Raw genomic sequence first — 25,488 nt, 5'->3', positions numbered from 1 at the left:
TGATGTTGGTTTAGGATTAATTAATTACTGGGCAAGATAGCAAAGCAAAAAGTTTAATTGGTTTCAGACTTGTTTCCAGAGATCTGAACACAATCTATTCTGATATTCCAAACAAATACTCAGAGAGTGCTGCAATGGTTGGACTCCATCTTCTAGATCAGATGTGAAATTTCAGATCTGGTCTCTGTCTCACGTGGAAAATTAATGAAAAAAGGAAATCCCATGACATAATTCCCAATAAAACAGCAGGTTCATTCTTGCAGTGTTCTTAGCAAATAACAAATTACCTTGTCATTACCACATTACCATTTTCTGCTGCTTGCAAATTGTTTGCCACATTTCATACATTACAATGGCTACAAATGTGTTTCGCTTGTGATGGAGCTCTCTAGGACACCTAATTTATGCAAGGAATAACAAATGCACACCCTCTTTTCTAAAAGCTGTCGAGTAATTAGTCATTTGGAGAAAGTTGAATCTCAGACACTGCGGTCAAAAATGAGTAACAGTGAAGTTATAAGAACCAAAGCTGAATGAGGATGGTGTCCAGAGGAAGATGCCCCCATGTTTACTAATAACAATTGTTGAGAGATTGCTTTAAGGGACAAACTATGTAGAGAAACAATGATGATCAAGATATCCAGGCAAGCACGAGAAAAGTATTTGGATGAAATATACACACTTCACTCGGACAAAGAATAACTATATATTTAATCTGCTTTTAAAATTTACCGTTTATTCTGCTTCCACCAGCCTTTCCATCAGTCTACCTTGTTACCTATATTAAAATGTTTTTCGAACAGTGATGGAGTGATTTAACAGGCCAGACATAATCTCTGATGAGAATGGACATATGACCTCTTTCAATCTGGGTCCTATATGATATAGGATATAGTATATCCAGCCACTCGAAATTCTTTCTCATTAATTCTATTGAAGCCCTTTAAAATCTTAATCAATAACAGATCCCTCCCCATTACCGAAGGAATTCAATCTGCTTTATCTCACAATTGAAATCTATCCTCACACCTTGCAACCGTGATCACTTGAGTGAAATTAGGAACTCATTTGCCACAAAAAGGTTAACAACCCAAATGTCACCAAAAACGTCTCTTTAGTAGCAAATCAGTTCCTAACAGAGGAACAACCATGCCCTGTAAATTAATGACCAGGCTTCGGATTTCTATTTACAGATTTTACTCCATAAATACCCATCGAATTGAGCCATGACATTTTCTGAAACATTTCCAAATAAATAGCCTACTTAAATTTGACGGTGATGAGGGATATGCTGCACACAGACCTTCTGATAGTCTAAAGTTGCTCCTGATTTCTCAACATTCTCTCTCATCAGGACACGGTTCCTGAGAACAGCTCCCCGACTCTCTCTCTCTCTCCCTGCTCACACACACTCACTCCCCTGCTGCTTCTGCACAGAAACTTAGCCAGGGTGTAGTTTGCACAGTAATTGTGAGGTGGTGGGGCGGGAGGGGTGCATCGGAAACTAGAGCTCGTTTGGTTTGGGAGGAAGGTCGGGGCGATTGCCCTCCTGCATCTGCTGCCGATGGGAGTGATGCATGGGGACGGGGACGATGACGGGGCCTGGGCCGGCCTGCTCCACCGTTACTCCTGGCAACCCGCGCCCTCTCACCCGGCAGCGCTTCCTGGCGGCCGGAGACAGCAAGATGGCGGCGGGGACGGACTGAGGGGGAGAGGAGGAAGATCGGCCCAACCAACGGCTGCGGAGCTCACCGGCAGCGCCGTCGTCGGAGCTTCCTGCAGAGTCAACGATCGCCCACCGCCGCCGCCATGTCGATGGAGGATCCCTTCTTCGTGGTGAAAGGGTTAGCAACGCTGTCGGGCACAGCGGACGGAGCTTGAAGCTTGAACTCGTCCCACTGTCCCCTCTAATCCTCCCCTCTCCCATGAAACCTCACCCCGTCCCAACCCAGCCCCATCCTGCCTCCCAAGATTACCTTCTGTCCCCCATAAACTCTTCCCAGCCTCAACCCTCCCTCCCAATACTCCCTCCCTCAATCTGCCCTTCTCCTTCCCCCCACCACCAAAGATCTTATAGCCATCTCCCTCTCCCACTACCCCCTCCCTCTCCCAGTGCCCGTACTCCTCTGCAACACCTCCTCATTTGCTCCCTCACACTTCAGCGCTGCCCTATTTGCCCTTCCCCTTGCTGTGCCTCATCTCACGCAACCAGTCCTCCCTTGCCCTCATTCTGTCAAGACCCATTGTTCCTTCTGGATTATGCAGATTTCACTGCTGTGTGTACAAACTAAAGCATTATCCATTTACTGATTTGTCCCTCTTGCAGTGAAGTGCAAAAAGCGGTAAATACTTCCAAAGGATTATACCAACGATGGACCGAACTCCTGAGCGATCCTTCTTCAACCAGCAAGGAAGAGTGTGACTGGACAACCAATGAGTTGAGGAACAGTCTTCGTAGTATAGAGTGGGATCTGGAGGACCTAGATGAGACTATTAATATCCTTTAACTGCAGGTGCCTTGATATTTCCTTTCAAGTAATTTCTAAAACTATTTTGTCGGATTTGACGCTGCATTCACTAATTGTAAGTAAGAATTTGCTATGGTTGTGTCAAACCCACGTGTCCCTTTTGTCAGATATGCACCAAGATGTTAGTCATGACATCCCTGTTATCCATAAAATTTGCCTGTCAATGCCTTTACAGAGGCTATTGGTATAACCTTGTGCAGAATTGCAAATGACTCAATGTTATTTTTAAAAACACTTTACGTTATGCAGGAATCTATGGAATTATGGAAAATGTTCTCCATGGTTGTTTCCTCTCGCATCCCAAAACAGTGCGAGTTTAAGGTTAATTCATCTCGGCAAATTACCCCTAATGTGTAGGGAAAGTGTGATGACTTGGAACAAGTGTGAACGGGTGACCAATAGTCGGCATGGACTTGGTGGACCAAAGTGCCTATTTCTAAGTTGTATCTCTAACTCACAAACTAAAAGGTCCTTCCTTTTGATCCTGCTGGGAGTCACATAATTTTACATGCCTCAGGTTCATATACTTTTGCTTCGTGGTTAAGTGACTGGACATAGAAACATATAAACTTCTTAGAGGATTGGACAGGGTATATGTAGGAAAAATGTTCCCGAAGTTGAAGGGGGTTCACAGTTTAAGAATAAGTGATAGGCCATTTAGGACTGAGATGAGGAAAAACGTTTTCACTCAGAGAGTTGTTAATCTGTGGAATTCTATGCCACAGAAGGCAGTGGAGGCCAATTCACTGGTGTTTTCAAGAGAGAATTAAATTTAGGTCTTAGGGCTAAGGGAATCAAGGGATATGGGGGAAAAAGCCGGAATGGGGTACTGATTTTGCATGATCAGCCATGATCATATTGGCTCGAGGGGCCGAATGGCCTATTCCTGCACTTATTTTATATGTTTCTATGGACTGACAGCCTTTGTGCTGGGCCATTGATCCAGGGACTTGAGCATGAATCCCATCTCAACAGGTGGATTTTTTTTTAAAAAGCTGCAGACATTAACCATGAAACAAGTGGACTGTTGTATAAAACAATATCTGCTTCTTTACCCACGATGGCCTGTGCATGACTCAAAGCACACGGTTGTAGCTGACTCTTATCTACCTTCTCAGTTCAGCAGCAAACAGGGATGGACAAGCAGCAATACTGACAGCAATATCTACATCCCTTGAACAAATAAGAAAGCACCACCTCTCCTCTTTCCCAATCGCAACATTTAAGGAACATTTAGACGGGTACATGGATAAGATAGGTTTTATGGGATAGGGCCAAACGTAGGCAGGTGGGACTGGTGTAGATGGGATATGCTGGTTGTTGTGGGCAAGTGGGGACAAAGGGCCTGTTTCCACGCTGTATGGCACTATAGCCACAAATAATTTTACCACAAATCAATTTCTCCAATACTAGTAGCATCTTCATAAATCTCTGTACCTTCTCTCCTGTTACCACATCCTTCCTTTAATTTGGTGAACAAAACTGCAATGCGGTAGCCACATGTTACCCTGCTTATGATTACAACTGGAGGTGAAGTTCACCATTCATTGAAAGAACTAACTTGTAAACAGCATAAATACCAAGGACAATGTTTGCGTGTCCGAATTTCTAATGGTTAATATTTGACTTACTGGAATCGGGATCCTGTTTCAGACTGAAGAGGGGAGGGGGAGGGGGGAGGGGGGAGGGGGGGGGAGGGGAGGGGAGGGGGAAGAGGGGGAGGGGGGAGGGCTGGCCACAAATGACCTTAGGCAAGGCAGTGCATGGTAGCCCGTTGTACTAGGGAAGGTGTGATCTCAACAAGGGAACAATGTGGAGAACTGCAAAACTGGTAAAATGACTAGGATGAAAGGGGAGGAGAGTATAAGTTACTTAAAATTAGAGAATTCAATGTGAATACATCTGGGTTGTAAGCTACCCAAGCAAACTATGAGGTGTTCTTCCTCGAATTTATGTGTGGCCTCACTCTGACACTGGAGGAGGCCCAGGACAGAAAGGTCAGTTTGGGAAGGGGAGTTGAATGGTTGGCAACTAGAAGATCCCATATACCCAGGTGGACCAAGCATCTTTATAGCATTTACTATATTTTAGTTTTCAGAATCTTTAATACTCTGCCATTGTTTTGGAAAGAGATTAGATTCAGCCAAGTTAGCAAACAGAAAATCAATTGTTGGAACAAAACTCTTTTCCTGTAAGGATGAATATAGCAGATATGTGGCATATTTATAATAGCTGTCATGATGGAGTGTCATATGTCAAATGACTCTCTTGTCTATAGACATAAGCATGTCTTAAAAGGAGTAACTTAGAAAGATGTCACTTTTTATTCTAGGCTACGGTGGGAAAGAGTAAGAGGAAAACAATGCAATGGTTAAGAAGTTTAATGTCAGGACATGTGCTTTTTTTAGTTCAGTGTGTGCCAAGATTGTCATTGTGTTGAACTGCAAACTTATCCTGCATTGGGAAACTAAATAATGCTACATTCTGAATAATTATTTTTTCACCGGATTTGATAATATGTTCCTGCAAAGAAGCATACTGACATAATTCACTACATTAAAGACAATATATCAATGTAAGTTGTTACTTGAGTTTAAATCTACTATGCACGCATCAGTCAATTTGCCTCAACTGCAACATAAGCATCGTGGAGACAAACCCTCGTAAATTTAACCTCGATCCAGCAGAGCTGAGTAAAAGGAAATCGTTCATCACTAGCACCAAAACAATTGTAAAGGTAAGTCCTTGTGATGCATTCACAGAAAGGCATGAAAGTAGATGCTTTATGTGGGCTTTGGCAGTGGAATCCAGAGGCCCAGACTGTGGGAAATTGAGGACACAGCATCTCCCATTGTTGGGCAAGGACATGATGGGGCTAGATAGCAGAACGGAAGGCCGTGTGGAGAGGAAGAACATAATGTCCTTTTGTCCTCTTACTTGTACCACTTATGCTTTTTATGAAAATACATTTCTGCCAGGAATTAGTTTTCCTTTATGGGAAATGAAGCGATAATCCAGAGAATTAGTTCAAAACCCACGCAGATTTAAATCAACGTGCTCCGGTCTAATTGTACTTAAACAAACATGGCAAATGTTTAGGCAAGAAAAAAAACCTGTTGTCTTTACTACAAATCACCAGGAAGGAAAGGGCAGTTAGGCAAGGGTTAAATTCAAAACAAAGCTCCCTCCGCAATCTTGCAGTCCTGCATCCGCATTTGATTTTAAACAGTTCTCGGGTTTGTTTCTGCACATCTACTGGTCATCAGGGAAATGATAAGTGTTGGGGAAAGTCAGAGATTATGTTAAATTTGAATGTCTTCGCAGTTCATAATCTTATTTATGATATTGGTGATACCTTATGGGAGGTAGACACAGGCCAAAAAATTGGAATGGACGCATACCAGATGAAAACCACATTGCAGGGGTTCTTTTATCTTCTGCATTGTACTTGTAGCCATAATTTAGTCCTATAATCTGAAGTCATTCAAGCAGCCTGCAAATTACTCAGGTGAGTAGATGGGACCAGTTTAAAGTTGCCTGGGTCTTGGCTTGGAGCAGTCGAAATCATGTTGATCATGCAGACTATACTACTGAATGACTGGTGTGGGAAGTACAAAATACACTGGGAATGTTGCTGAAAGATTGCAGAGAGAGAACTTTGCTATGTATTTAACCCATGCTGTACTTCTCCTTCCCAAAAGATTTTTAGTACATTAGTCGTGTTTAGTTTGGTCTAGAAGTTGAAATGGAATGTTGTATTAATATAAACACCAATGGAACAAGATGGATAGAGGGGAGATCCACAGATCCGTGCTGTGCTTAACATTCCCTTTTGGTATGATGTGCAGTTTGCTGCTGGAGCAAAACCAGAATCTTGTAATGGCAGCACCAGGAATGTAAAAAAAGGATCACGACCCAAAATGGCACCTTTCTATTCCCTGACCTGCTGAGTTACTCCAGCACTTTGTGTTTTAATGAACATTATTATTATGTTGACAGGAAATGAAAGATCACATGTCCAGTTCTTCCATGCAAGCATTAGTGGAACAGAAAAACCGACAGGTGTGTGGCTATTATTTGACCCTTGCTTATTATTAATTGGAAACCTCATGTATCACAGGCACCACAGCTGGGATTTATTTCAAGGTTTTTTAAATAATATCAAGATATCATTGTAGGATTAAAAAAAACACAGCCTCTTGGTGAATTTCCCTGATCGATTACCAGTTTTGTTACACCGGGCATGTCCCCCCCCCGCCAGTGCCATTAGAACCATACCAAGTCATTTTGTTGTTGCTCAGTGGGAACCATTGGCCTTGGAGGCTGAGGTTTATGGATTCAAATCTCTCTCTCTCTCTCTCCCCCTCTCCCCATCTCTCTCTCTCTCTCTCTCTCTCTCTCTCTCTCCTGCAGATGCTGGTTAATACACTCTAATACCCACATCTCAACCCGAAACGTCACCTATCCATGTTTTCCAGTGATGCTGACTGACTTGCTGAGTTCCTCCAGCACTTATCATCATCATTTAAACCAGGCTGAAGCATAAGTGCTTCCTGTCCTTTAGCAAGAGTGTCATTTGGGCCGCCATGATGAGCATGAACCTACAACACGATATGAAGATCTAGGGGGTAATTCTCTTTGATGTCCTGAACAATATTTATCTATTAACCAGGGTAATTGAAACAGCTGATTTGGTCATTATTAAATTGATGTTTATGGGAACTTAGTCACGGTTTCTCGTGTACTGCTCTGGGATTTTCTTAATCCACGCAAGTCCTTTTATTCTGTTGTCTTCAATGTGGATTCTGGCTGTGTTGGGAAATCGCACTGGCTTTTGCTATTTTTTTGCAGGCAGTGCTAAGCAGCAGGGGAAGCCAGAGACCAAGCTCCGCTTCAGATAAATACAGCCGACTCGATCAGAAAATGCAAGCAGTGAATTCTCAGTTTATGGAGGACCAAAACATGCAGCAACAGGTAACCTGTGAGGATGAGGGTAGCGGATGGGGAATGGGATATATTTTAGCCTGCATGTTTGATGGAGAAATAAGATATGGATTTCAGACATGATACCCTCCCAAAAATAAAATTGGGGTGAAGAACAAAGTAGAACAAGTTGATGCAGCTGCCTAGTCCTGCACTAGATTGCAGATTTAATTTTGAAACCTTGCTAAGGTCTTTGATTTTAGTAGATCCTTGTCAAACTGGTCTCCTTGCCCGAGAGTACAAGCAGGATATTTGTGGGTGAAATTGGTTTAGGTTCTTGCTCCTGATGCTTAGTTTAGTTTAGAGAAACAGCGCGGAAACAGGCCCTTCGGCCCAGCGATCCCCGCACATTAACACTACCCTAGGGACAATTTTACATTTATACCAAGCCAATTAATCTACAAACCTGTACATCTTTGGAGTGTGGGAGGAAACCAAAAATCTCAGAAAAAAACCCATGCAGGTCACGGGGACAACGTACAAACTCTGTACAGACAGCACCGGTAGTCGGGATCAAACCCGGGTCTCCGGCGCTGTGAGGCAGTAGCTCTTCCGCTACTGTGTTCTGCCATGTGCACGTTCGTATTTACGCTGAGCACAGGTAGGCTGTGAAGCCCCTCAAGACAGTAGCCTTTTGCTTTGTGTCAGTCTGATTGCAAAAATCCAAGAATTCAAGTCCAAACAAAAGAAGAAAGTCATTTGTGCATTGACGGAGAAACACAAGAAAGTAGAAAAATTGCCATCTACTCGGAAATAGTTTGAATCGAGTGGAAAATCTTTGGGCAAATAAAGTAAAAGATCTTCGGGAGACTCTGGAGATGATTATGGAGATGCAACAGTCTAGTGTTGAGGAGCTGTGTTTTAGTGACGGGTGACTTTATGTAGGGAGAGACCCTATACTGGGAAAGGGGAGGTTAACAATGATGAGGAGGAGCTAGGGACTTACCACTTGAGCTTTGGGAGCTTGTCATTGTTTTTATGCTGTTCATCCTATGCAGTTGATCGTGGAGCAACAGGATGATCAGCTGGAGTTAGTTTCGGGCAGCATCGGAGTTTTGAAGAACATGTCGCAGAAGATTGGCCATGAACTGGATGAGCAAGCAGTGTGAGTGTTGTTTCAGCAAAATGCCTTTTACGTTTCATTCTTTCCCATCCCTACAGTCTTTGCTTTGGTTGGCCCCAAGAAAATATTCTTTGCTTAGATCTCTTTCCAACCCTCCGTTTGCCATCTCCTTCATTGACTTATGTTGTAGGCCTACAAGTTTCAACAACCCTAAGCTACAGTGCCCTCCATAATGTTTGGGACAAAGACCCATCATTTATATGCCTCTGTACTCCACAATTTGATATTTGTAATAGGAAAAAATCAGATGTGGTTAAAGTGCACATTGTCATATTTTATTAAAGGGTATTTTTATACATTTTGGTTTCACCATGTAGAAATTACAGCTGTGTTTATACATAGTCCCCCCCATTTCAGGGCACCACAATGTTTGGGACACATGGCTTCACAGGTGCTTGTAATTACTCAGGTCAGGTGTATACCTTCATGCAGGTATAAGAGAGCTCTCAGCACCCAGTCTTTCCTCCAGTCTTTTCATCACCTTTGGAAACTTTTTTTGCTGTTTATCAACATGAGGACCAAAGTTGTGTCAATGAAAGTAAAAAAAAGCCATTATGAGACTGAGAAACGAGAATAAAATTGTTCGAGAGACATCAGCCAAACCTTAGGCTTACCAAAATCAACTGTTTGGAACATCATTAAGAAGAAAGAGAACACTGGTGAGCTTACTAATCGCAAAGGGACTGACAGGCCAAGGAAGACCTCCACAGCTGATGACAGAAGAATTCTCTCTATAATAAAGAAAAATCCCCAAAAACCTGTCCGACAGATCAGAAACACTCTTCAGGAGTCACGTGTGGATTAGTCAATGACCACTGTCCGTAGAAGACTTCATGAACAGAAATACAGAAGCTACACTGCAGGATGCAAACCACTGGTTATCCACAAAAATAGGATGGCCCGGTTACAGTTTGCCAAGAAGTACTTAAAAGAGCAACTACAGTTCTGGAAAAAGGTCTTGTCGACAGATGAGACGAAGATTAATTTATATCAGAGTGATGGCATGAGCAAAGTATGGATGGGAGAAGCAACTGCCCAAGATCCAAAGCATACCACCTCATGTGTGAAACACTGTGGTGGGGTTGTTATGGCCTGGGCATGTATGGCTGCTGAAGGTACTGGCTTTTCATTGATGATACAACTGCTGATGGTAGTAGCATAATGAATTCTGAAGTGTATAGACAAATCCTATCTGCACAAGTTCAAACAAATGCCTCAAAACTCATTGACCGGCGGTTCATTCTACAGCAAGACAATGATCCCAAACATACTGCTAAAGCAACAAAGGAGTTTTTCAAACCTAAAAAATGGTCAATTCTTGAGTGGCCAAGTCAATCACCTGATCTGAATCCAATTGAGCATGCCTTTTATATGCTGAAGAAAAAACTGAAGGGGACTAGCCCCCAAAACAAACATAAGCTAAAGATAGCTGCAATACAGGCCTGGCAGAGCATCACCAGATAAGACACCCAGCAACTGGTGATGTCCATGAATCGCAGACTTCAAAAAGCCATTGCATGCAAAGGATATGCAACAAAATACTAAACATGACTACTTTCATTTACATGACATTGCTGTGTCCCAAACATTATGGTGTCCTGAAATGGGGGGACTGTATAAGCACTGCTGTAATTTCTACATTGTGAAACCAAAATGTATAAAAATGGCCTTTATTAAACTCTGACAATGTGCACTTTAACCACATGTGATTTTTTTTTTCTATTACAAATCTCAAATTGTGGAGTACAGAGGCAAATAAATAAATGATGGGTCTTTGTCCCAAACATTATGGAGGGCGCTGTAAATGTCCATCTATGCACGAGGCAAGATATGAAGAGTTGACAGATTCTGCTGTCCAACCATACCCTACTGGTACTTGATGCAGAGCATGCTGAAGGACTGTATGGTTGACTGGATTCACTATTATTGACTAAGGTTACAGCAGTGTGGCGAGGGTTACAAGAAATAAAGTATTCAATCTTTGCACAGAAGTAATAATTCTGGTGCTCTTTCCTGCTCGGGGATTAATTGGAAATTTCAAACCTTCTTATTCATTTGGCCAAATGGATGGAGTTGTGATACAAAGGAGTTGTGATTGAATTAAATAGTGGAAGCGAGGGATTAAATGGCATCATTCTTATGAAGGAAATGGTATTTATGAGGTAAAATGTTAGGTTTATGACTAGTTAATGATTTTGCAAACCCAAGAATAAGGAGAAGAGGGAATGGAATAGAGTGCAGTTTGTGATATGGGTTGGAGAGAGAAGGCCAGGAGTTATTTGTGAGGTGATGGTGTGGGATACGGGTTTTGCTGAACAGCTAAAGGCTGTGTTCAGATAAACATGAATGCAATCAAGGAAAGGTAAAGTAGCAGAACAGTTAGATCACCAGACCAGCAAGAGAAAGGCCAGGACAGCACAGTGGCACAGCTGGTAGAGCTGCTGCCTTACAGTGTCAAAATCCCCCATTCATTTCTGACCCCTGGCGCTGTCTGTGTGGAGTTTGAATGTTCTCCCTGTGGGCGCATAGGTTTCCTCTGGGTGCTCCAGTTTTCTCCCACATTCCGAACACGTGCAGGTTGATTAGTTTTGATTATTGGCCACTGTAAATTGCCCCTGGTGTATAGGTGAGTGATAGAATCTGGGGGAAATTGTTGCGGTTGTAGGGAGAATGAAAATACGATTAATGAAGGATTAGTGTAAGTAGGTGGTTGATAGTTGGCACAGACTCTGGGCTAAAGCGCCTATTTCCACTCTGTATAACTATGAATAATGATCCTGCGATTTAATCGCCCATTCACAGATGGGAATATAATTTCAGTTAATTAAATAAATGCAAAGTAAGATAGTATCAGTAATGGTAATAAGAAACGACAGTATTTCAAATACCCATTCTATTCACTAACGGTATTAGAAAGATAATGTGCCACCCATATTTGGTCTGGCCTTTGTGTGACTCTTGATGAAATTAAATTGGTAGATGCTTAACTACATTCTGAAACGGGTTAGTTAAAGCACCTAGTTTAGAGTAAATTAGGGTGGGCAATAAATGATCACCTTGCCAGCAACATCGAGATCCCAAAAATGAATGGATTTTTTTTAAAAAGGGATCTTGGCAGAATTGCATTTCAGTTTACTGTCTGATGCCCATCATTGTGCTGTTGATTACCAGATGAAGAGTGAAAGTTGAGCTGGAGCACTTCTGCTCTTGTAAGCTACCAATGCTTTTGTTCAAGCTTTTGGGAGTTAATAATACTGTGGTTTCAGCATCAAACCTCTGAACTGAATTCCATTTTCCATAAGCCTAACCAAGTGCAACAATTGCATATGCTCTTTAGGGATATCCCACCCATTTCAGAGTTCCAAAGTATGGGGGCAGCACGATGGCGCAGCTTTAGAGATGCTGCCTCACAGCACCAGAGACCCGGTTTGGTCCTCACTAGGGGTGTTGTCTGTACGGAGTTTGTACATTCTCCCCATGACCTGCGTGGGTTTTCTCCGGGTGCTCCGGTTTCCTCCCACACTCCAAGGACGTACAGGTTTGTAGGTTAATTGGCTTCTGTAAATTGTAAATCGTCCCTAGAGTGTGCAGGATAATATTAGTGTGCGGGGATTGCTGGTCGGCACAGACTCAGTGGGCCGAAGGGTCTGTTTCCTCGCTGTATCTCTAAACTAAACAAAACTAAAGTATGGAACTACTTTCATAGCAAAAGGATTTGAGTATAGGAGCAGGGAGGTTCTACTGCAGTTGTACAGGGTCTTGGTGAGACCACATCTGGAGTATTGTGTACAGTTTTGGTCTCCACATCTGAGGAAGGACATTATTGCCATAGAGGGAGTGCAGAGACTGATTCCTGGGATGTCAGGACTTTCATATGAAGAAAAACTGGATAGACTTGGCTTGTACTTGCTAGAATTTAGGAGATTGAGGGGGGATCTTATAGAAACTTTAAAAATTCTTAAGGGGTTGGACAGGCTAGATGCAGGAAGATTGTTCCCGATGTTGGGGAAGTCCAGGACAAGGGGTCACAGCTTAAGGATAGAGGGGAAATCCTTTAGGACTGAGATGAGAAAAACTTTTTTCACACAGAGAGTGGTGAATCTCTGGAATTCTCTCCCGCAGAAGGTAGTTGAGGCCAGTTCATTGGCTATATTTAAGAGGGAGTTGGATGCGGAACGTGGCTAAAGGGATCAGGGGGTATGGAGAGAAGGCAGGTACAGGATACTGAGTTGGATGATCAGCCATGATCATATTGAATGGCGGTGCAGGCTCGAAGGGCCGAATGGCCTACTCCTGCACCTATTTTCTATGTTTCTATGTTACTTTAGCCTGAGAACGGGTCTTTTATTTTTAAAATTGAGACAAAGCCAGTAGAATATGCAGGTGAAATTGACACTGCAATTGACAATTGTAATTGTGAAGAACAAGAACTTCAGAGCATGAACATGGCTTGCAGGGAGCCATCATACCACATTTTACCTTGTTCTTATAACAGAGATGTTGTTGTCTATTTGTATGTTTGAGGGGATGTCAGTGTGATGGGGTTTAATTGTAGGGGTTGAATATGATGGATATATGGAGAGATGAAATACATTTGCATTTGAAGAAGAGGGGTTTTCTTTGTGTAGATGTTTGGAGGGAAAGATGAGAAAAGTAAATGCTGGTGGTGCTGTTACCAGGGGTGAAGTCACAATAACCTTTTTAGAACAGTCATGTCAAAGCATTGTAACTAGCTTCCTCATCTGGATAAGTGGAAAATGTCATCTAAAATGGAGCTAATAACAAATTCTGTAAATTATTTAGTGTGTGTAGAGGGTGAAATTGGAGCCCTCTCCTTAGTTTAAGGTTTCTCTGAATGCTCTGCTCTCCCACAGTATGCTTGACGAGTTCACCTATGAGTTGGATAGCACACAGTCACGGATGGATAACGTCATGAAGAAGCTGGCCAAAGTGTCCCACATGACCAGTGGTAAGTTTGAAGAGATGAGCTTTCCCTGTAGACTGAATTTAATTGGTGTTGCTTGACCCAAAGTCGAAGAGAATGACACGGGAATGTTTGCCTTCCTTGAGTCCTTCTTCCCTTAAAGAGAAACTGGGAGGGGAACTATTTTTTTAATATGTTGAAAGTTTTTATGGAAGTTTTTGACTAATCGCATCCGTCTTATCTATGTTGTACAAAATTAAACAAGCTGTTTTTGTTCATAAAATTAAAGGCAACAAAAAAAACCAGGTAGTAATTATGTGATAAAAATGTTGCTGATGTTGTAAATCTGAAATAAAATACTAGAAAAGGATTTCTATTCTGGAGGAAGAAAATCAGACTTGCGTTTTCGACAGAAAGGATCATTGTACATGAAAAGCCATTTGACACTGTTCTGCCTCTTTAAAAGACCTATTCAGTTAATCCACATATTTTTTTCCCATACGTACACATTTCTCATTTAAGTATATATTCAATTTAGTTTTTTTTAATGTAATCATCGACTCCTCTTCCCCATCCTTCCAGCTGTGCGTGTCGCATTTATGGTATGATTCTCGTAACATAGAGGCCTTGTCAGTTTATCCTTCTCGTTATGAGGCCTTCTCAGTTCGTGCTTCCACCTTTACAGATTTGTGCATGTGAATTATTCGTTCTCTTTACCTGTAGAATTGTAATTTATTTTGTCCCCTTTTCTTCCCTCCTTGGAAAAGTGAATGCATTTGACTGAATATGATATCAAGGCACCCTAGTAAAACTGGTTAACGAGTAACTAGGGAACACATTTGTTGCAATTGTACCTCGGGCAAAGAAAGGAATTGATGATTAATCATCCCAGCCCTAGGACTTAACAGCGGGATGTTCTCTGGGCAGTGTCCTGGGCCCAACTACCTTCAGCTGCTTTATCAATGTCCTTCCTTCTATCATAAGGTCAGAAGCGGGGGTGGGATATTAATTTGTGATTGTTCATTGTTCATCAAAGGACTTCAGTAAATGAAGCAGTCCATGCCTTCATGCAACAAGACATAAACAACATTCAGTCATGAGCTGATAAGTGGCAAATAACAGTCACAGCACAAAACTGTCAGGCAATGATCATCTCCAAGATTATATGGTCATATTTCACAGGTTATAGGAGCAGAATTAGGCCATGTGGCCCATCAATCATGGCTAATCTATCATTCCCTCTCAACGCCATTCTCCTGCCTTCTCTCCATAACTAATGACAGTTATACTAATCAAGAATCTGCAGGGTTTAATCTCCTATTCTTGAGATTTAGTGACATTATGATAGACAAATCCTTTACTATCAAAATTTTGGATGTCACCATTAACTTAGTAGTTCAGCATGACCCACCAAAATATTTTTTCTTGTGTCCTGTGTAGTCTCACATTTTTCTTGTGTCTCCAATTCAATTCAATCCAGTTCAAGTTCCCCCCAGTCTATTTCCTTTGCTCCATAGATGCTGCCGCACCCGCTGAGTTTCTCCAGCACTTTTGTCTACCCCCCCAGAGTCACTTGTTTGCCCATCCCCTACCTGCTGTAGCTGACTGGTTTCATACTTGAATGTACCTCATTCATCCCAGGAGTTAGCCAAATGAATATACTGCCTCCAAGCCAGTATATGATTTCTTAAATAAGGCCACTAAACCCGTGTACAGACCCGGGTCTGTAAACCCATACTCCAGGTGTTGCCTTGTCTACACTCTCTAAACTGTAAGAATACTTTATGTAAGAAGGAACTGCAGATGCTGGTTTAAACTGAAGATAGACACAAAAAGCTGGAGTAACTCACCTGGACAGGCAGCATCTCTGGAGAGAAGGAATGGGTGACGTTTCGGGTCACCCATTCCATCTCTCCAGAGATGCTGCCTGGCCTGCTGAGCTACTCCAGCTTTTAGTGTGTATATTCTATAAGAATACTTTCCTTATTTCTAAAATCAAATGCTCTAGGGGACTTTTACCAATTGCTTTCCTAACCACTTGCTATCATTTTGTGAATCATGCACAAGAACATCTAGACTATACTGTAGTCTTTCTCCATTAAGATAATAGTCCTCATTTACATTCCTCTTTACCAAAGTGCATAACATCGCACTTTCACACGTTGAACTCCATTTGCCAAGTTTTCAGCTATTGACTGAACTAATCTCTATCATGTTGCAGAATTCAAATGTCATCATTACTGCATGCCTTCCCATTGGCATGTCAATGGCAAACTTGGATACATCCTCTGCCCCTCCTCCACGTCATGAATATAAATCATAAATAATTGCAAGCCAAGAACTGATGCTTGAGGCTCCCCACTAGTTGCACCCTTCCAACCTGAAAAAGACCGTATTTAATTTATTCCAACACAAAAACAGGAAATGCTGGAAATACTCAGCAGATTGGGCTGTATTGTGGGAAGAGATCCTTTCCTGCTTTTGCTCCCTGAAAGTGGAGGACAGAGCTGCTGGCCTTGTTTCCTAAATGTTGCATTTTGCAACTCCAACGTTCTTTTAGCCAGGAGAGGTCCCAACCCAAAACATTACCTGCCCATTCCCTCCACAGATGCTGCCTGACGTGCTGAGTTCCACCAGCACTTTGTGGTTTGCTTAAGATTCTAGCATCTGCAGTCTCTTGTGCCTCTATTCTTTTGTCTACATTCCCACTGGCTAACTGCGCCCATTCACTCACTGACCAGATAACTTTGTTTACAGCTTACCATGGTCACCCTGGTTTTACCCTATCAGAACCGCCCCCTCCCATTCTCCCCATAGCTTTATTAGCTTATTTTGTGTCCTTTTCAGTTCTGTGGAAGGGTCTCTGTCTTAATATTAAATTTGTTTCTCTTCCTACGGATGTGCTCTGAGCTGTTAAATGCTTCGAGAGTTTTCTGTTTTTCTTTTAAATTTCCAGCATGTGTAGTTGTTGTGACTCACATTTATTCTAACTTTGGTTTTATGCAATAACCAATCCATGATCACACACTTCCCAGAATGCCACAAGCTTTTGTGCATCAGCCTTTTATGTAACAACTTGCCAAATGCCTTCTGAATATCCAAGTACACTGCATCTACTGATTTCACCCCTTTGCCTGCGTGCTACACTTAATTCTTTAAAATGTATCAAATTTAATTTGCCTTTCATTAAGCCATGTTTACTGGATTTGATTACACTGAGCTTCTCAAATGATTATTTCTTCCTTGATTCCAGACTTCAGCAGCCTTGTCAACAACAGACTAACAGGCCAACTTTTTGTCTGTCTCTCCTCCTGAACTTTGGGTCATGTGCGATTTTCCAATCAGCTGATCTTTGAACAGATATGTCAAATGTACTGCATCCCAAGTTTCTCTCACCCTCTTTACCCAGGGAGGAATGAAAGATTTTGTTAAGCCTCCCATTACCTCCTCCTCAACTTTCTTTAGCAATCTTAAATACAAGCCTTCTGAACCAGATACCTTGAGCATTGCCATCATTGCTTCTACTGCCTCCTCTGGCAGCGCGTTCCAGGCACTTACCACTCTGTGAACAATAACTTCTCTCACAAATCTCTTTTAAACATTCCCCTTCTCATCTTAAAGCTGTAACACCCTGTGTTTGATATTTCCACCAGGGAAAACAATTCTGACTATCTATCTTACCTATATGCCTCATAATTGTATGTACTTCTATCACATTTCCCTTTAGCCTCTAACATTCCAGAAAACGCAGACTAAATTTTTGTCCAACTTTTCTTTATAGATAATACATCCAATCCAGGCAACACTTTGAAATCCTCTTCTGCACCCTATCCAAAGCATCCACATCGTTCCTATAGCGTGGCACCGGAATTGCACACAATACACCAAATGTGGTTTAACCAAAGTTTTATACAGCTGTAACATGACTTTCAAACTTTTATACTCTATGCCCCACCCGATGAAAGCAAGTTTGCCTTCTTTACCACGTATGCACTTGTGTTATCATTTTCAAGAATCAATGGATTTGCATCCCATGATCCACTGTACATAATTGCTCCTAAGGGTCCTTCCATTTACTGTATACATTCCTCTACCATTTGACCTCCAAAATCCATCTGCCGTTTCGTTGCCCAAATTTCCATCTGATCCGCATCCTGCTGTATCCTTTGACAATGTTCCAGACTACCCATTATTTGCACCAATATCGGTGTCATTTGCAAACTTACTGATCAGTCCACATATAATTTAGTCCAAATCATTCATATATATTACAAACAACAGAATCCTTGCAGAATGCCTCCAGTCAGAAAAACACCCCTGTACCACTTCTATGAACAAGCCATTTTACTAATTCACTGTGAGCTTAAATTTATCAACCAACCTACCATGAGGGACCTTGTCAAATACTTCACTAAATTCCATGTTGACAACATCCACTGCCCTACCCTCTACATCGGTTATTCTTTAGTCTTCTCACTGTCAGAGCTGGAGTATTGTGATCAAACACTTCCTTGTGCTGAGTCTAACCCAAAATGTCACCTATCCTACTGACTTTAGAGATACAGTGCGGAAATTGGCCCATTGCTCCACCGAGCCTGTGCTGGCCAGCAATCACCCCGTACACAGTATCCTATACACAAGGGACAATTTACAATTTTACCGAACACAATTAACCTACAAACCTATACATCTTTGGAGTGTGGAAGGAAACCGGAGAAAACACACGGGAGAATGTATAAACTCTGTACAGACTGCACCCGTAGTCAGGAGCAAACCTGGGTCCCTGGTGCTGTCAGGCTGCCACTCTGCAGGTGAAAAATGCAACAGTGATTGCTGGAAAGACAGATGGGGTGCCGAAACTGTAAGGCTATGGCACTGTGCTGCTCATCTATATAAAGAGCTGTCTTCTGCACGCTGCATTCTTTGTACCTGCCATAAAAGGAATCGATAATGGAGACATTTTTCAGGAAAACATATTTATTGTCCTTTCTAAATGGTGTTTTGTTTCATCCCACAGATCGCCGGCAGTGGTGTGCAATCATCGTTCTACTGGTCATCCTGGTTGTGGTGCTGATATTGTTTACTATCTAAATGACCTGAACATTTTGTGCAAGTGTTACATAAAGGAGGAGGGAGTGGGAAGAGGGAGAACGAAGGAAGAGCCTTCCACTCTCTGGTGCGACAATCCATGGGTCAGTTGGCCAGGCTCTCGGCCTTTGGTTGCTGAGTATGAACAGTTTCTGCACCCCATCTGTCTTTCCAGCAATCACTGTTGCATTTTTCACCTGCAGAGTTACTGCTGAATGTCTCTTGATTTATCTTTAATTGGTCATTCACAGAAATTCTGAGGAATTTAAGTAGGGCCACATGAAAAGTGAAGGTGCAAGGTTACACCCAGATCTGGTCCCTGCAGGATAGATGAATGTATCATGTTTCTTGGACTTGGGGAAGAGGGTTTCTGGGCATTTGGCTTCCTAGAAGTTTTATATATCTCCTGTACAGTGCTCTTTATGGTTTGGGCATGTAAAGAAGGCTGTGTGAAGAACAGGAAGAACACTGTTGGCCAAGATGGCCATCAGACCCCAGTGTCAAGTGTTGGCCAGCCCTGCGTCAGCTATTCATAATAGAGGCACCAGTAAATCAAGACTAGACTCCTCCTTTCAGCTGGAGTACGTATGGATTGGAGGTGTGCCCAGCACTCTGCTTGGATGTGGTGCTTTCAGTAGCTAAATAACTGGTGCAATAGCAAGTTATTCAGCTATTGAAAGCCATGGGACACTTCCATCTGATTTCCTTGACCACATCACCTTTCAGCAGAGGAACGAGAGGAAACTATAATTAGGTTTAGAACATGAATGTTCATGTTTGGTACATTCACACAGAGTGGGAATTCAACATGCAGAAACTCCTAGCATTAACTACCACACCTGGGAAATATTTACTCAGATGCCATGAGGGAACAAAATGTACGGTTGGGTCACATTATGGTGTAGCCCATTAATTTTTAGTTCTGTGCTTTGGGAACGTGCAGCTGACAAAAGAGCAACAGTTTTGTCTCTAGTTACTGCTGACCCATTCCTTCTGGTCTTATGATGGCCATGGGTGATGAGTTGACATCTGTGGGATTGCCTTGGGCTCAGACAAACATTTTTCAAAGGTAGTTATCAAAAGTACTTTTTCACCTTGGGCTTCTGTGCATTTTACCATTGATTTGAATTGGCATGAGTAATTCTGTCCAAAAATGTACAGCCCCATATATTTGAGCTGCAAGAAAATTCCCATAAGGCATATTTGTAAACTTATAATTGGAATGGAGTGGGGGGCAGAATGTGGGGGTGAGGTGGGGTGGAATGGAATAAATAGGAGGAGATTCAAAACATGGAGTCTTCTGTGCTTACTGGAATTCTAGTAACTTTGTACCAAAGTGTTAATTTACTACTACTCCATGGTAAACTCAACCAACATTTTGTTGCCCTTCCTTATCCCTGCCACAAAACCACCTTTCCCACTCGTTCAGACACACTATATATATATATATATATATATATACCTCCATTGTGTTATTTTCCAGTCCTAATCATTCAGATTACAAAGGGTTCATGCAGAATAGTTCAAAGTAAACCTTTATACTGTCGATGGTGCTTTGCCATTGTCATTGCTAAAATGTTCTTCTTGTTCGATTTCAGTCTGTGTGTGGCACATGTACATTGTACCTTCAGTTTGTACTGACAGTAATGCAACACCATGTTTTTCTGCTCTCCAGTACTCGCCCCAAACCAAGCTGGTGTCTTCTGGGGTCTCCCTTCTTCCTGTAGCGGAGAGCCAGAAAATCCCAAATTAGCAGTCCTCCTCGTCCAACACTGTGCACAGTTGAACAGTGCCGGTTAAGAAGTTCCCATGTTTACTGACTGGCCTGAGTTTATGTCAGTGTCGTGCTTTGGAGCAGCTGATGCTTGCCTATGCCCAGGGACTTTGAAGGGCTGCCCACTGCAGACTACCTGCCTGTGGTACTGCTGCAGAGAGCAACCATGCAGAAGGTGTGAGCATGCATGGCTCTACCTGTATACCCAAGTGGGATTTCATCTCACCTAGCAAATTATGTTCACAGGCTGGATAGCAGTGAAAAAGGCAATCATTGAAATGGGAGGATGAGGAGAAGGTAAAGATGGGGAGTTATAATTAAAGTATTAAACCAAGGTTCCCCACTAGAAACATGGGACTCCAATTCCCTCCATGGATGCTGCTTAACCCGCTGAGTTCCCCCAGCAGATTGTTTATTGTGGGAGTTTTAATTAGTTAGATAAATGAAGGATTTGATTAAGGTGTTTGAAATGTTGAAGGATTTGATAAAAAGGGCACTGCCCAGAAATGCTGGTAGACTCTATTGAGTTAACAGGATGGTCATATCAGCAGAGGGTGCATGGCCATTTTGGATTTCAGGACCTCATGCAGTATTGACTTGACATTTTCATTGTTCAAATGACCCAGGCTGTGGGTAGGAAGGAGCTGGATTGTTCGGGTTAAGGAGACTGTAGAGGAATGCTTCAGCCGCAACAGTTCATTAGGGTAATTGAAAATATCATTACTGAGATTGGTACGTTTGTTAGGAAATGCTATTTAATCATGTGGGTAGATGGAAAAGTAATAATCAACAATTGAACAATGGAACAGAGGAGATTGAATGGGCCTCCTGCTGTTTGTTATTTTTTTAAACCAAGAATCAAAGGAAACATTTTAATTTTTCCAATATAGTGCTAGTATGAGATCTTCAGATGTTTAAAAAAAAAATCTTATTAAGGCAATTGCAAAACCAAGAATATTTAAATCAAAGTATTTTGCTGTTCTGAACTAGTCGATGTAAAATTGAGCTGTTCCAAGTACCTTTGGGCCAAATATTTACATTGGATCATTTAAATGCGTCTAGTCGTTGGCCTGCAGAATCTGGCAGCTTGGGAATTGATGGAAGCTTCATAGGAACAAAACCGTCACCAGTAACAGCAACCCCCTTAGATTCCAAATGCCATTTGTAGCTTAGACCGCTCACTTTGACAGTGAGGGGTGAGGAGGCAGCATCTGCACACCCCAGGACTCTGCATGAAGGGCATTTGGTAGAATAGAGAATACCGTCAGTCATTCTGAAATATATTTGCTTTATCCTTGATCAGTATTTGCCCTCAACCAATTTTTTTTTTAGATTGTCTTCTAACAGTTCCCAAACCATCACCATTCATTAGGGCTCAACTAATCTACACTCGTTGGCCTTCTCTGCTACATTACTGTCTGTAATTGCTGATTGAAAAGGCAGTAGATTTGAACTCCACTCCAGAGCACCCAGGGCAATACTGAGGGAGGGCTATACTGGCAACAAGCTGCCTTTCATATGAAGTGACAAACTAAGGTCCTGTCTGTCCTCTTGGAAGGATACAAGATCCCACTGCTCCATTCTGATGAACAGAGGAGAAATAAACTGTGGCAGCCTGACCTGTTTATTCCATCATGTGCATTGGGGGAACATCCCGATTCTCTGGTCATTGCTTCTGGGTTTAGGATCTTGCTGTGCACACATTGCATAACATACTTCCTGAATTACAACAACTGCAGTTCAAAAGTATCTCATTGGCCATAATGTATCTGGGTTGTTTTTAAGTTGGTGAAAGGTGCTATGTAAATGCATATCTTTAGAAGTTAACATGTGACTTCTGATTTTCATATAAACGATAATGTAATTTACAAATAAACGATGCATGATCCAGCCCCCTCTGCTTTCTCTTCTGTATGTTCACTTGTGCGCTTATTATTCTGAACACTCCAGCCAGGAGAAACATCATCCCTGCACCCACCCTGTCAAATTTCATAAGAGATCTATGTCTTCATCAACACTCCAGAGTCTGGGTCCAATTCTTCTTAATTTCTGCCTATTCAACAAATCTGCCATCCCGGGAACCAATCTGGTGAAACTTTACTGCACTCTCTTCATCACAAGGACATTCATGGGGAAGGAGACCAGACCTGTACACAATAAGCCAGATGTGCGATCCAGCTCACCGGATCCCAAATGTAATTGAAGCAAGACATCTGTAACCAAATCCCATCATAATAACAAACAATTTGCCTTCCTAATTGCTTACAGACTGCACAATATCTTTAAGTGATTTGTATGACCCTCAGATCCCTCAACACCAATACTTTTCAATTTCCCATGATTTAAAAATTACTCCGCTGTAGCTTTTCACTATCAAAGTGGACCACCTCACATTCTCATTCCACGTAGTTTTTCTGTCAGATCTGTCTATACCTTTACTAATCCTCCATTAGATTCCCCTTCCAATTTCCTCTGTTCCAGGAAGAACAATCCCAGCTTCTCCAGTCTAACTGTATAACAATGTCCCCTTATTCCTAGAATCAGTCTAATAATGTCTCCGTAGGAAAGAACTGCAGATGCTGGATTAAATCTAAGGTAGATGCAAAATGCTGGAGTAACTCAGCGGGTCAAGCAGCATCTATGGAGAGAAGGAATGGGTGACGTTTCGGGTCGAGACCCTTCAGACTGATGTCAGGGGAGGGGGTGGCACAGAGATAGAATATAGTCTTCCCAGTTCTCCCACGTCTTACTGTCTCCAACTACATTCTATCTTTGTCCCGCCCACTACCCTGACATCAGTCTGAAGAAGGGTCTCGATCCGAAACATCACCCATTCCTTCTCTCCAGAGATGCTGCCTGACCCGCTGAGTTACTCCAGCATTTTGTGTCTAATGTCTGCTGCAGCTTCTGAAGTCTTTTTACCTTTCCGAAAGTATGATGCCCAAAACTGGACACCATACTTCAGTTGTGGTTAAATTAGTTATTTATATATGATTATCATGATTTCCTTCTCTTGTTCTCTCTGCCCTCTATTTATGAAGCTAAAATCCCATTCGTGTTCTTAAAATTACTTTCCTGCTATTTTCAACAGTTTGCTCTTCCAAATTGCACATTTTGATTTTTTTTTAGCACTGAGCTTCATCTGGTGCCTCTGCCCCTTTGCATGTCTGTAACCTGTTAGAGGTCCATTGCTGTCCACCTGACAATTCACTACAATTCCAAGATTTTTGTTGCCTGTTAATTTGGACAGTGTCCAAATATTAAAATTCATCTTTCACGTACATTAGGGAAAGCAGCAACCTGGTATCATTCTCAGGGATACACACAAAAAGCTGGAGTAACTCAGCGGCTCAGGCAACATGTCCCGCTGAGTTACTCCAGCTTTTTGTGTCTACGGTTTAAACCAGCATCTGCAGTTCCTTCTTACACTACGTTCTCAGGGAGCTCTGCCATAAGCACCCCTCCAGTCTGAGAAGCAACCCACTGCTTCTCAATTTCCCACAATACTTCCAACATTGATGCTAGTTGCCTTTTTTTAATCCGTAAAGTCCCAGGTAAAAAGCTGGGGAGACAGGTTAAGGTCCATGAAAAAATATGTTAATTGTTTAAATGGGTAAATGGTTTACGGACAGAAAGCAGAGTGTGTTGCAAGAACCGTGTCTTAGGCTGGCAGATGGCAGTTGCCACTCTCATTCCAGAGCTAGGAGTTACACATATCAATAGAAACATAGAAACTAGGTGCAGGAGTAGGCCATTCAATATGATCATGGCTGATCATCCAACTCAGTATCCTGTACCTGCCTTCTCTCCATACCCCCTGATCTCTTTAGCCACAAGGGCCACATCTAACTCCCTCCTAAATATAACCAATGAACTGGCCTCAACTACCTTCTGTGGCAGAGAGTTCCAGAGATTCACCACTCTGTGTGAAAAATGTTTTTCTCATCTCGGTCCTAAAGGATTTCCCCTTTATCCTTAAACTGTGACCCCTTGTCCTGGATTATGGGTGTGCAGGGCAGCATTTCAGAGTGTACAGATATTACATGCTCAAAGGTGTGCTGAAGACTGAGGAGGCAAATAACAGACCACAGGAAGATGCAGTTAGTGACTGAAAGCACAAAATTAGACAGATTAAATTTAATACAGAGAAAAGTACATGTGTATATCAGAATTATTTAACAACATGGACGGAATGGCATAGTTCTAAAGGGTGTGTGGGGATACAGTCTATGTGCATAGCTTTCTGAAAGTACCAACCTTGTTGAGAGTTAGTAAAGGTATACCGGAACCTAGGATTTATTAAATAAATATAATAGCAGAAACATTATGTGAAATTTCATAAAGAATGGATGGGCTATAATTGGAGTACTGCAAACAGTTCTGGACATTTCATATTGGGAAGGATAGAAAAGGCCAAGTGACAAAGCAGAAGAGACCTACTGAAAGATGGAGCTGCAGGGAACTGAGGAGACATGTGATGTCTATGATAATTGAGGGGAACCCCCATTCCCTAAGGATTGTGAACATCTCTGAGCTCCTGGTATGGAATCTGGCTGGGAGGCTCGGTCTCCACTAGCTAACACATTCTGCAATTCAGACGCACACCGGAAATATCAGAATTTAATCTATTATTTACTTTCCTTTTTGTTAAAATGTAAACATGAATTTAATCTGATTAAAAGCCTCTGGAAACCTCCGTACGCCACATCACTGGTTCCACTTATCGATTCTAAAGATCTCCAGCAGATGAGTCAAATTAGATTTCCCTTTCATAAATCCATGCTGAATGCTCAAACCTATTATATTTTCCTTTTCTGTTATTAAATCCTTCATTACATGCCCATATATGCTTGACACATTAATGTATTGGAGACAAGGCCACCACTTCCTTCCCCCTGTGCACCAGATTCACACACTAACCAAATTGACAACTGTGTGGTCTGTTTATAATTCCCTGTTCAAAGCAATACTGCCTGTTAATCATTATCACAGCAGCGTAATCTTAGCCATGGGGAGTCATATGCTAAATGTACACAACAGTGGCCATTATTTGTTGTTACTGTGCATT

The 25,488-nt window shown here is 42.0% G+C and overlaps 1 protein-coding gene across 1 annotated transcript; it reads left to right on the top strand.

Annotated features, from left to right (window-relative positions):
- The first annotated feature begins 1,653 nt into the window (after positions 1–1,653).
- Positions 1,654–22,312, top strand: stx6 (syntaxin 6). Its single transcript, XM_033028355.1, has 8 exons — positions 1,654–1,844; positions 2,327–2,496; positions 5,171–5,265; positions 6,528–6,590; positions 7,380–7,502; positions 8,510–8,616; positions 13,509–13,603; positions 18,576–22,312. Exons 1-8 carry the CDS (start codon positions 1,810–1,812, stop codon positions 18,647–18,649), a joined length of 762 nt encoding a protein of 253 aa, XP_032884246.1. The 5' UTR covers positions 1,654–1,809; the 3' UTR covers positions 18,650–22,312.
- The last annotated feature ends 3,176 nt before the right edge of the window (positions 22,313–25,488 follow it).

This window comes from Amblyraja radiata, chromosome 10, assembly GCF_010909765.2.
Source record: "Amblyraja radiata isolate CabotCenter1 chromosome 10, sAmbRad1.1.pri, whole genome shotgun sequence".
Taxonomy (NCBI): domain Eukaryota; kingdom Metazoa; phylum Chordata; class Chondrichthyes; order Rajiformes; family Rajidae; genus Amblyraja; species Amblyraja radiata.
Note: the sequence above shows the minus strand (reverse complement) of the source record. Positions and strands in the feature narration are given on the sequence as shown.